Raw genomic sequence first — 14212 nt, 5'->3', positions numbered from 1 at the left:
CCATTTAACATAATATATCCATTTAAAATGCTGTTACAGGTTTTTCATAAACATTTTAATGTCTTACAATGAACCACTATGAGAGCACTATGAACTAAGCACCACCTGATGTTAGACATCACTTACTATAAGAAATAACACTATAATGAACATCCTTGAGCATAACCCCTGTTGTCATATTTGGATTTTTTTTCTTAAATGTACGTCAGATATATTAAAAGTTCTGAATGCTTTTAAAGCCATAAATGTATTCTCAGGTTGCTTTTTCTAAGGCAGGCCTCTGTCAGTCTATAAAGCATCTTTGTTCAGGTTACAAACCTCTGGGCAGACATAGCCTGGCAGTCCAGGTTTGAGGGTACATTGTGGACTGTGTTATGCCTGGTCATACTCTCTGTGGGTGCTTTAATGTGGCTAACAGCAGCACTGGTGTATGGATACTCATTTATATTCTTCCCATAGCTCACACAGAGTACTGTTTCAGAGGGTTCAGATTAGTATTAGTGAGGTATTAATACCCATAAAATATTTAATTTATTAAGTGAAAAAATGGTATGTTAATGTCTAAATTTACCCTTTTTGATTATGAGGGTGAACATTTATTCATGTGTTTCTTGGGCCTTTGTATGTTCTTTTTTGAGTTATCTGTTCATACTCCTTTTTTCATGCTCAGTGTTTGTCATTTGGTATTTGCACATTAATCTGATTATATATGATTGGTATTATTTGTTGTCAGTATTCTTCCTAGTTTGTACTTATTTTTGAAAAACAAAAGTATTTATTTTTATTTAGAACGATCTATTATTTGCTTCCTTAATTTTAGTTCAAAAAGTTCTTCCCCATTTAGATATGTGAAAAGCACTTATCTTTTCTTCTTGTTTGTTATTTCATTTTTACATTGATCTCTTGAATTTATGTTAAGTTCAGAGTACATTTTGATGAGTAACATAAGGTAAGAATCTAATTTTTTTCAATAGTTTTCCCTGCACTATTGTTCACATAATCTTTCCTTTCTCTGGTGATTTATGTATGTTCCTTGTTATTTCATTATTGTATCTAGTCTGACATAGAGATTTTGCTGAGTTTAAAACCAATAAAAATTATGTCCTTAATATGGTCAAAGCACTGTTTGTTTATTATATATTTTTGCTTCACTATTTATACTTGTTTAAATTGACTTACTTTGAGTGTAATAATTGTAATACTAACTTACTTCTTTATGCCTTGAGTCAAAGTGAATCTTAATTTGGACAAATTAAGATTACTCGTTTCAAAAAGACCATCCAATTTACAAATGACCCAGATTCTAGGTATTTAAACATAAGAGGCATTTGCATTCACTTTTAAGAACTTTTTTCTCTTTCCATTTATGTTTTTAGGGGTTGTTATCTCATATACTTTCAGCATTCAGATTTGATATAAAAGAAGTTGGTCTTTTTACTCAAAGTCTTGGGTATACATCTGCAGATTACTATCCTCATTTGCTCAAAAATGTGAGTGTTTTCAATTTATTACTATTGAAAATTTCATTTGTTAATATATCATCAGGAAAAAAAAGGATAAATGGAAATATCTCACTCTCTAGAAGAGATGTTTAACTTTTCTATATTTATCTCTTTTTACATTGGGTAGACTTATGGCCATGTAAGGAAGAAATGTAAGATGGGAAGATTAGGAGAAAGGAGGAGGAAACCAGAAGAGGTTATTCTAAATGAACCACTTCTCTGTCTCTTAACACATTTCATTTATTCTCTCAAAGACGTTTAGGCTTCAAGATTTCCTTAACTAATGTAAACACGGTCTTACTGTTAGACAAATTTTGTATTTAAATAACTTGATAGGAATTTTAAATAACGTAAATTCTATCATGTATTTACATCTTGGTATTAAAGTTATATGTTCTTCTGCCTTAAATTTTAGATAAATTCATGAATTTTAATTTTGATTTTAACATAGCTCTTATAGGAGATTTTTTAATGTTTGTTACCTATTCTGGTGTTTTGGAAGATTTATATATGAATAACGTTTAAAAATAGAGATCAAATTAATAAAGAAAAACAAAGTAACTCTTAACATGGTTTTATTTTTAATGGGTTTGGTTTTAATTCTTACAAAATTATCTGTCTGTTGTTCATAGGAATTTGGAACAACAGACAGTAAACATAAAATCCAAATTATTAGTAAATGTAACTTGGCACTGCTTTTCAGTCTGACAAAATAAAACAAGGAGCGGACTGAGGACTGGTGGAGGAGGGTAGGGAATCTCAACGGAAATACCACTCACACCAAGAAAAATAGAGCTGAGGTAATCCTGTTTGCAGTGTGAGTTAACCTGCAACTGATTTTGTTTTACAGATGGTTTTATCATTAGTGTCTGAACTCAGAGAGAATCATCTTAATGGATTTAATACTCAAAGGCGGTAGGTGTCAAACTAAACATCCCTCTTCTCAAGTTTCAAAATGTATCAGTTTGGTTATGAGAGAAAAAATTTATAATTCTTAGGAAATGCATGTTGATAATTATGGTTATATCCTGTGTGGAAAGATTATTGTAATGGAATACATGGAGAATTGCTGGGTTTTATCAGACTTTCTTTTAATTACTGTTCTCTTACCTCTCATAGGGCAAATATGTCATACAATGTCTCTTATGCACCCATTGAGTAAAAAGCCCCACATATGCAGTAGGAACACAAAAGAAAGAAGAGCTCAGTTCCATGTGTATGTGTAGCATCACACACACATACAATCAGATACAATCAGGATATTTACAAGACAACAGATAATTGATGTACACATATGACATATATGACCTATTTATTGTAAGAAACAATATTCTAAAATTTAGACTAAACAAATCAAATAGAGGGAGACAAGTTGAAAAGCAATTAGTCACATTATAAAATGTTTCTTCACTATGTGAAAGAAGTCAAAGTTGTTTTCAATGGCGAGCATTTCTTTTTTAACAAGTCATTAACTAAGTGAATCTAGGGACCAAGGTACCATTTAAAGCTCTATCAGAAATGGTGATTGCTCTCAGACTTTAGAAATCCCTTCCATCTAATTCTTAAAGTAAATTATAAAGTTCTTAGATGAAAATATGAGAAAATGTTCATTACATTGGATTGGCAGTAATTTTTTTATATATGGCATCAAAAGCATGAACAATTTTAAAAAGCTATAGAAATTGGACTTCATTTAAATTAAGAGCTTTTATAAATAGTAGGATACTATCAAGAAAACAGAAAGACAATCAACAGAATGAGTAGGTTGGAAATCATGTATCTGACATGGTATTAATATCCAGGATATATAAAGAACTCCTAAAACTCAATAACAAAAAATTAAATTAAAAAATAGCCAAAAGACTTGACTAGACATTTATCTCAATAATACATACAACTGGCCAATAAGCACATGAAAGGATGCTCATCATCAATAATTATTAGGGAAATGCAAATCGAAAACACAATGGGATATCATATCACACCTACTAGGATAGATGTAATTTAAAAAGCAAACAAATTAAAACTAACTAATGTTGGTGAAAATGTGAAGAAACTAGATCCCCTTGTCCACTGCTGGTGGGAATAGAAAAAGGTTCAACCGCTGTGCAAAAAGACTTTGTTAGTTCCTCAAAAGGTTAAGCACAGAATTACCATAAGATCAAGCAATTCTATTCTTAGATATATATTCAGAAGAATTGAAAGCAGGGACTCAAACATATATCTGTACACCAAGTTTACAGCAGTATTATTCATAGTAGCCAAAAGGGGGAAAAATCAAGTGCCTGTCAACAGATGAATGGATAAACAAGATGTGGTATACAAATACAATAGAATATTATTTAGCCATAAAAAGGAACGAAATTTTTATATCTGCAAGAACATGGGTGGACTTTGAAAACATCATGCTTGGTGAAATAAACCAGATACAGAAGGACAAATATTGTATGATTCCACTTATATGAGGTACCTAGAATAGGCAAATTTATATACAGAGAGCAGAGCAAAGGTTATCAATGTATGAAGGGAAGGGAGTAATTGTTTAATGGGTACACAATTTATTTTGGGGATGAGGAAAAGCTCTGAGTATAGATTATGGTGATGGATACACAGTCTGTGAATGTATTTAATGCCACTGAATGGTACCACCTACAAATGGTTAAAATAAAAACAAAAACAAATGTGATATCACTGTAAACTTCCTCAAATGATTGAAATTTAAAACACATTAACATGTGTTGGAGAAGATATAGAATTACTGGATCCTTCATAAACTGTGAGAATGTGAAATAGTATAACCCATTTTTATAAACCATGTGGCAGTTTATTACAAAATTAAACATAAACTTACCACATGACCCATCGATCCCATTCTTGAGTATTTACTCAAGACAAATGAAAACATAAGTATTCACAAATATTTCTGTATAAATAGTCATAGCTGCTTTATTCGTAATAGTTCAAAACCAGAAAATTCAAAGGACCATCAATATGTGAATGGATAAAAAAATAAAAACTACCTGTTACCACCATTTATAAAATGAAAAGACAAGTCATAGACTGAGAAAACATTATTATTCATCTGATAAAGGGCTCAAACCCAGAATATATAAAGAACTCAATAATAAGAAAGATAACCCAGTTAAAAACTGGCAAAAGATTGGAGTACATGTCACCAAAAAATGTATACAAAAGGCTTATAAGAACATGAATACTAGTATGTAAATGTTTATGGCAGCATTATTCATAATATTAAAAAGTGGAAGCAACCCAAATATCCATCAAGTTATGGATGAATAAACAAAATATGGTATGTCCATACAACATAATATTATTCCTAAGTAAAAAAAGGAAGAAGCTACTGATTCATGCTATAGCATGTGTGAACCTTAAAAACATGCTAGTGAAAGAAGCCAGTCATAAAAGAACACATATTGTATGATTCCATTTTTTAAAAAAAGGTGTCCAGAATAGGCAAATCTATAGATATAGGAAGTAGATTAGTTATTGCTTGGAGCTAGAGGTAGGAACAGATATTTCCTGAAAATGAACACAAAACATCTCAAGGTGATGGAAATGTTCTAAAAGCAGATGATGATGGTTGTCCAACTCAATAATTTACTAAAAGTCTTTGGTGTATACATTTCAGATGCGTGCATTTTGTGGTATATAAAGTATACCTAAAAATAATAAGAGGACTCTCTAGGGTGCATGGAAAGCATTTATAATCATGTGCTGGCCTGTGTGACTCAGTTGGTTGGGGTGTCAGTCCATGATTCCCGGTGTGGATGCATACGGTCCCAGGTCTGGGCACAAATGATCCCTGGTCCAGGTGCCTATGGGAGGCCAATCAATCGATGATTCTCTCTCACACTGATGTTTCTCTCTCTCCCTTCCTCTCTCCTTTCCTTCCTTTTTAAAAAGCAATGCAAAAATGTCCTTGGGTGAGGATAAAAAAAAATTTCTTTTTAAAGCATGTACAATAATTTATTTACACATCAGGTAAGGATTTTGATTTAGCCTTGCAGTAAATATTGAATAATAGGTCTTTTGAGTAATAAAAATATATTAAAAGGAGCTTGAAAAAAATCAGTAGGAGGCAGTTAGTATGTATGCCCTACACCAAATCCCAAAATATGTCAGGTTAATGATTTTTTAAAACTCAGCTGAGAATAAACAAAATCACACACACACACAAATGGGAAGGACTAGCCACAGACTTGGAAGATTTCTGCAACCTGTAAAACAGACAAATATATATAGATTCCTGCAAATCAATCATAAAGAGGCAAACACTCCAGTATGGAAATGGACAGATAAGGAGGTTATTACAAATGAAAAAAACTGCATAATAAATTAACTTGAAAAATGTTTTTCAGGAGTGACGTCAGCAAGATAGCAGACTAGGAAATGCCAGTCCTTGTTTCCCCCACAGAGTGAGAACCCCGGAAACCAGATAAGTCACAGTATCCCAGGCAAGCTCAAAGTCAAGAATAGCCATACTGAAACAGGAAAGAAAGCTATTTCATATCAACTGCAACTATAAGCCAGCCCAGCTTGGTGGGATTGGGAGGAAAAGTCCAGCTTGTAGCTTGTCTCATGGGAGGGAAAGAGAAGAGTGGAATATGTCCAATGTCCTGGCTTTTGTGGGGCTTCCTGAGGGACTAGTATTTGTCTTGCCTGACTCTGATCACTGACAGGACACTGCCATACTTTTAATACCTGGGGAACATGGATAGTTAGAGTGCAGCTGCCATTTGCAGCACCAGAGAGCTGGCAGTGTTGCAGACAGGAGATTGGCTCAGGTCAGCATGATTAGGGAAAAATAAATATATAAGCAAATACAGAAACCTATAATACTGTAATATTGGTGCATAAATTACTTTTAATTCCGGAATAAAATTTAAATGATTAAAGTATAAAAATACCATAACTGTAAAACTATGTTAATGGATACAAAATATAAAAACATGTAACTTACAACATCAGTAACATAAAGCATGGGAAATATAAAGGAATAAAATTTTTGTATGCAGCTGAAATTGTTATCAGATTAATATAGATTGTTATAACCATGAGATGTTTTATCTAATCCCATGGTAACAACAACAACAAAACCCTATAGAAGTTTCACAAAGGAAAATGAAAAGAGAATCAAAGTATATCACTACTTTAAAAATCAGTGAAACACAAAGGATGTCAGTAAGAGAGAAAGAGAGGGTCAAAATAACTACTAGGCATAAATAAAACAATGAAATAACAATTAAATCTTTCTCTATCAGTAATTACTTTAAATGTAAGTGAATTAGACTCCCCAATCAAAAGCCTTAGCATAGCTGAACAGATTTTTAAAAAAGAAAGAAAGAAAACAAGGCCCAACTGTATACTGTCTACAGCCTCATTTTAGATGTTAGAATATACATAAGCTGAAAGTGAAAGGATGGAAAAATACATTCCATGCAAATGGTAAACACAAGAGAGCAGGTATGGCCATATGTATATTAGACAAAATATACTTTATATCAAAAACTATTACAAGAGACAAAGAAGAATGTTATATAATAACAAAAGATCAACTTACCAGGAAGATATAACAATTATAAATATATATGTACCTAAAAGCAGAACACCAAAATATAGGAAGCAAATATTGACTGGGTGAAGGGAAAAATAAAAAGTAACACAATAATTGTAGGAGATTTTAATACCCACTTTAAATAATATATGAGTCACACAGACCAAAGATGAATAAGAATACAGAGGACTTGAAAAACATTTTACATTATTTAGACCTTGTAGCTATATACAGAACGCTCTACCCAGTAATAGCAGAATACACATTTTTCTCAAGCACACACACAGAACACTCTCCAAGATAGATCACATGTTAGGCCACATAACAATCCTAATAAATTAAGATCGAAATCATACCAAGTATCTTTTCCAACTGTGATAGCATGAAACTAAAAATCACTTATAGGTAGAATATGGGAAAATTCACTGATATGTGCAAATTAAACAACATATTCTTGAACAGTTAGTGTGTATCAAAGAAGAAATCACAAGGGAAATTAGAAAATATTTTGAGACAAATGAAAGCAAAAAACATTATACCAAATATTACAGGGTGCAGGAAAAGCAGTGCTAACAGGGAAGTAGTAAATGCCTTCATTAAAAAAGAAGAAAGGTCTCAAAATAAAGCCTAAATTTATAATGCAAAGAACTAGAAAAAGAACAAACTAAACCCAAAGGTAGCAAAAGGAATAAAATGGTAAAAATTCGAGCAGAAGTAAAATAAATAGAGAATAGAAAAACAATAGAAAATAATCAAAAATGGATATTGCTGCAAAAAGCCTCAAGAAATACTAGCAAACCAAACTCAGCAAAAAGATTATATACCATGACCGAGTGAGATTTATTCTTAGCGTGAAAGAATGGTTCAACACATAAAAATTAACCAATATAATACACCATATTAACAGAATGATGGGCAATACCACGTAATTTCAATTGATACAGAAAAACTATTTGATAAAATTCAATACTCTTTCATGATAAGAACATTCAGCAAACTAGGAATACAAGGAAACTACATTAATATAATAAAGACCTTATGTGAAGAGCCCACAGCTAACATCATACTCAGTGGTGAAAGACTGAAAGCTTTCCTGCTAAAACCAGGAACAAAGCAAGAATACCCTCTCTCACCACTTACTTTGAACATAGTACTGGAAGTCTTAGCCAGAGTAATTAGATAAGACAGAGAAATAAAAGGCACCCAAATTTAAAAGAAAGACACACAGTTTTCTTTGTTTGTAGATGGAATGATCTTATATGTAGAAAACCCTAAAGATTCTATAGAAAAACTGTTAGAACTAATAAGTAGGTTCAGCAAAGTTGCAGTATTCAAAAAATCAGTTGCACTTCTATGCGTTAACAATGAGCAATACAAAAAGAAGATTTTTAAAAGTCCCATTTGCAATAGCATCGAAAAGGACAAAATAGCTAGGAGTAAACTTAGTCAAAAAGATAAAGACTTACAAACTACCAGGACATTGGTGAAAGAAATTAAATGACACAAGTAAATGAAAAGGTATATGGTGTTCATGGATTGGAAGACATAATGTTCATACTATCCAAAGTAGTCCTTACTACCCAAAGATAAATGTTAAAGAGACTCAGTTGGAGGGAGGATGATAATGGTGGAACGAAGGTGAAGGGACTAGACAAAGAACAAGTATGAATGACCCACGGACATGGACAACGGTGTGGGAATTGACTATGGGAGTCGGAGGGGGAGGGGCAGAGGATGGCAAAGGGGGAAAATTGAGACAACTGAAATAGAATAATAATAAAAAATGATTTAAAAAATAAAATATGTATACCAAATAGTAAGAAAACTTTAAAAACCTCAGTTATTTTTATTTTGCAGAAATAGGAAAAAGACCTACTAAACTTCATACAGAACCTCAAAGAACCCAAATAGCCAAAACAATCTTGAAAAACAAAGCTTAAGGCCTTACTTTCGCATCCTGATTTAAAAACATGATAGCCCTGGCCAGGTTGCTCAGTTGGTTGGAGTGTCATCCTGCACACCAAAAGGCTGAGGATTGGATCCCTGGTTGGTGCACGTACAGGAGGCAACCAGTCAATGTTTCTCTTTCTCCCCTTCTCCCGTTCCTCTCTAAAATCCTCAGGTGAGGATTAAAGATAATAATAATAATAGCAATAATATGAAAAATAAAAACATTACAAAACATCCTGCATGGTGTGGCTTAGTGGATTGAGTGCCAGCCTGTGAACCAAAAGGTTGCTGGTTCAATTCCTGGTCAGGGCACATGCCTGGGTTGCTGGCCAGGTCCCCAGTTGGAGGAGTGTGAGAGGCAACAGATGGATGTTTCTCTCGCACATCAGTGTTTCTGTCCCTCTCTTTCTCCCCGCTTCCTCTCTCTCAAACAAAAATAAATCTCTCTCTCTCTCTCTCTCTCTCTCTCTCTCTCTCTCTCTCTCTCTCTCTCTCTCTCTCTTTCTCCCCCCCCCCCCCCCAAAGCTATAGTCATCAAAACTTTGGTGGCATAAAGCCTGACATAGAACCATGGAAAGAATAGCAAGGAAGTTGCAAAAAGATATCCATAACGTCATTACTTACATAAAATTTTAAAACATTCAAAACAACACATAGTTATAAAATAAAAGTGTTAAAACTAGACCAAAGGACCTACAGCAGCTTAGGGGAGTGCAGACTCCTGGGAGGTGGAAGAGGAAATGGGATGGGACAAGGATGCTTCAACTGTAATTGAAACATTTTATTTCTTTAAAATATCAAGTAGAGATATTAACAAGATGTTAACATTGTAAAATCGGGGCAATGGGTACATACAGTGTGGGACAAAGTAAGTTTACAGTTGTTCTTGTGAAAACTAATATAATAAATGATAATAGAAGAATCAACTGTTTTACATACTTACAACTGTAAACTTACTTTTGCCCCACTCTGTAGTTGTTGTTATAGTAGTTCTCTATGTTTTTCTATATATCATCGGTATTTTATAATTAAACATTTAAAAACTAAAGTAGAATGTTACCTAGTAAAACACTTAAAATGAAAAGATAATATTAATTTTCTCACCCTTTGACAGGAGAAGACATTAGTTCAGAAAGGTGTCCAAACCCCATTGACACCAACTGGGAGAGTCTGATGGGCGATATTAGCTGATGCACTCTTTATAGCTGAAAAACAAGTGTTTATGCCAGGTTGGACCATTTTGGGGGACAAATTCATTCATAAATTTATGATTGTTTATTCATTAAGAATGTTTACTTTTCAAAAACAATATGGCCAAGTTCTGTGATGCAGAGCAAAGCCTGCTGCAGGCAGCCCATTTGGTGAGTAGTTTAGGACATTCTTAGTCAGAGCAACACTATGATGTAATTAGTAAAATTCTTAACAAAGTTACCAAGAATATGAGACATCTGTGCTGCTAGAATGTTCTCTGCACACTGATACATCTAATATATTCCTAATTTGCTCTGTTGAATGATGTTCACTATGGAATCTTTTGCTTTTTTTGAAATGATTTTAGAATTCAAAAAGATAAATTTATTTTTATGAATGTGTTGAACCCATATATATTTTTAAGGGAAATTCAATCTCTTGAGTTAGGTTCAATTATTCTTATTAGAAGATTGGATTTAAAAAGCAATTTGATACCCAACATATTTTTTTAGTCCCTTTATGAGTTTTTAAAGTCCTACTTTTTAAGACATAAAGCCAGGAAGTTCTGTTCTCCATCCATAAAGAACCTGGATCCATAAAAGCTTGTGTAAGACTCAGAACTCTGTAAATCCACAATTCTCTAGTGAATTGTAAATTCAACCAAGGGTGTGCTCTTGCCTCATGTAAAAACTGATTTCATGAAATCAGATAGTAGAATGGCATCATGATAACATTCAAAAGAGCTGCCAAACGTACTGGAGCCATTATAGTTGTTGCTGTTATATAAGTCATAATAATAATTAAAATGTATGCTAATTAGTATATAAATTTCTCCTACTACATATATGAAGTTATCTGTACATTTTTAAGACTTAAAATTTTTTTAAGTTGAATCAGAATACAGCATAGGGGACAAAACTACTTTCTGGTACACTTGAATATCAAGATATTTCCATTATTTATGACATTTGAGTTTCATCATTACATTCCTTCCACGTGTATGACTATAAATGTTCAAGCAGCCAAGATCCCCCAAAACTTAAACACCATATAAACAATGCTATAGTGTTTCTCTTTTTTAAAATAGAGGACATCCATAAATTTTCTTTTTACTCTTTGCCACTCAGATGTTTAGAGGTTATTTCAAAATATTCAAAAGCATGGTATAAAATATAGAAATTAATCTTATAACTTCAATACATAAATAAAGGAACAAAAAAATAGAAAAATTGTTTAGTTCCCTTTTGCATTATTTTTAAAGGCCTGATATATGGTCTTGTCACAGCGTTTTAAATAGAATTTCACTTACCACCAAGTAAAATCAACAGTTCACTGACAGAATGTTTAAATTCTCTCTTGTTCTTTGCTACAAACCATCCAAAAGGAGCGACATTCTGGACTTTCTGAATATCATCAGTTTATCTTGTAGTTCTATGGTTTGCTGCAGACGGTTTGGCAGCTTCAGTGCAACCACGTGGAAAGGATGTTTCCAGCAGTATATGGTTAATGTTGAGCCTTCTGCATTTGAATTCTTGTGCAAAAATCATTTGGAAGTGCTACTCTGGCAATCAGTCAAGACATGGCGTTTGGTGTAATCCAGCCTGGAAAGTGTTGCGTAACTCCCGCTGAAGTTGGATCTCCGTGCTCTGGCGAGCTGCGGACCGAAAGAGGGAGCCATGAGGGCAGTGAGCACTTTGAAGCCAGTCAGAAGATTAGCAGCTGACTTGCCCGCATTTGGTAGAACCAAGAATTACCTAAGTTTACATAAGACTAGAGTTTTTCAGAAAAATTATCTGGGACATGCTTGACTCCAACTGGGAAATACAATCAGCAGCCCATAAGCTTCAGTGCTTGAAAAATGCCCTTTTTTGTCAAGGTTGTCTTTTCTACCCACCCAGTCACCAGTGATAGTTTCTGACTCTCCTTTCTTTTAAGATAAGGGAGAGATGTTGCATTTATTAGTCATTTAGAGAAGAGGACTGATGAATCAAAGCAGAAGGGCAAGATCACTGCACTACCTCCCTGCTTCTTTATTTCATACTTCTGTATTTATTCTGGGTACACATAACTCTCATGCATATTTTTCAGTTTCTCAAACATTCATAGAGCCCTTTATGCAAAATATTCTGCTAGAATCTGTTTATATATATATTTAAAATTAAAAATATATATATACAGAAAAAGCATTCTATATCTCTCACACACATAGACAACAATTTACCCTTTCTCCTAGCCCGCCCAGTAAACTCATATATTCCAAAAATGTATTTACAACTCTAGCTCAACATGTGTTTTTGTAACAGCTTAGATGATGGACTCAAAAACACAATGATTTAGGGTCTAAAACCAGTTTGATAGTGATTTAGAGAAAGGTGTTAGAGCACTGCGGATGATAAATGCTGTTGGAGAGACTCAGTTATTTACAATAGGAAAGTGGTAAAGAGCAAGAAGTGAATATTAGAAAAGATTAATATTTGAGGAGAAAAGACAAATTGTTCACGCATAAGAAAATTATAGTGTAGTTTGACAAAAAATGAGATTTTTACTTTATTATCAAGAAAATAATATAGCCAAACTAATAATTTATAGGAATTCATTAATAAAATATACATCTTAAATATATTCAGATTGTTACTAGAAATTAATATCTAGTTCTGGGGACTGCTACTAAAGTAGTGTAGAGCAGCATTTCACAAATGTTAGTGTGCATAGGAATTCCCTGGAAAAATGTAAACAAACAAGATTTGTTGGCCTCACCCTATGGGTGCTGATGCTGCTGATTCAAAGAACTATACTTTGAGGAATTCTGATGTAGAGAACTTGGACAAACCTGAAGACTAAACTGCAAGACCTATGAGAAATAGCAACTCTCATAATCTAACCAGAAGAGAAGAAGATGAAAATGTAATGTAAGGAAATAAACTAAGTGATGAACCAAGCACGTGAACATCTAAATATTCACTTTATACTCTCAACTCCTAGAAATGACAGGAAATTTTAACAAATATGTAATACTGTAACATGGGCTGGAGTGGGGGGAGCTGCTTATGATGACCCACAAATTATGAGAAAGGCTTAAAATGGTAGGTGATAAGATATTTTTGAAGGAAAATATCATAATCCAAAAAGTTGGCAAAAGAGGACTACTGCAAAAGATAAAAGTTACCTTGGGGGTGGATTCAATGAGTAGGAGGATACCTGGCAACCAGCAATATGATGGGTTGTTGAACTGCAGTAATAGCAGCTAGGTTGCTAGGCCTTCATACACTTCTCCTTCTTATCCACTGTCCCCAAACAAGAGACAACAGAGATGTCCTGTTTACAACAATAAAGAGGGAGGAAACTTTGGAGGAGTGTCAAGTACCAAATAGCTATCAATTCCAAGAAGTGTGGGGCTGCTGTTATGCTTAGAATGCAATTTATTGACAACCCCAAACAAAACTGCTGCTTGACCCTCCTCCCAAGTGCTGGAGACAGGCTACGTTAAAGGAAGCATTGATGGAGAGGCTAATGTGGGATCTCAAATCCCAGAAAAAGTAAATAGACAAAACCAGTCATGGAATACCATACACTGTAAGGAGAAATTACCCAAATGTAACAAACAGAAGTTGCAAATACATCAATTAAATTCATTCTCTAGGATAAGCAAGTGGATTTTGTAAAGTGATAATAAATTGTCCTAAAAGTAACGAGAAACCATCAAATCTTGAAATAGTAATACTTTTATTTATTTTTTTAAGACAAAGCTTATAGAAAAAGAAGAAAATTTAAAAAATAGGCTGACTGGGTGATACAGCTGAAATGCAAATAATGACTTCAAAGATTGAGCCAAATAGTTTTCCTAGAGTATAGTACAAAAGGACAAAGAAATGGAAAATAAGAAAAGTTTGTTTTTAACTTTTTTATATAAGAGATCTAAAGGGATGTCAGGGAAGATGGAGTAGGAAGTGCCACTTCTTCACCTTGACAAAAATTTTACTGACAGAATCTGTCT

General features: G+C 33.5%; 1 protein-coding gene across 7 annotated transcripts in view; it reads left to right on the top strand.

Annotated features, from left to right (window-relative positions):
• The window catches only part of FANCC (FA complementation group C), a 306042-nt gene that overhangs the window by 195570 nt on the left and 96260 nt on the right, over window positions 1-14212 (top strand). For all 7 annotated transcript variants that reach the window (XM_090274026.1, XM_090274030.1, XM_090274029.1 and 4 more), the window contains 2 exons: window positions 1377-1490; window positions 2353-2417. In XM_090274026.1, the coding sequence (XP_090130152.1) occupies window positions 1377-1490; window positions 2353-2417 (179 nt within the window). The remainder of the gene's footprint in view (window positions 1-1376; window positions 1491-2352; window positions 2418-14212) is intronic.

Source organism: Furipterus horrens, unplaced genomic scaffold, assembly GCF_987537825.1.
Source record: "Furipterus horrens unplaced genomic scaffold, mFurHor1.1.pri manual_scaffold_4, whole genome shotgun sequence".
NCBI lineage: Eukaryota > Metazoa > Chordata > Mammalia > Chiroptera > Furipteridae > Furipterus > Furipterus horrens.
The sequence above is the reverse complement of the archived record's forward strand: the minus strand, read 5'-3'. Positions and strand labels throughout refer to the sequence as shown.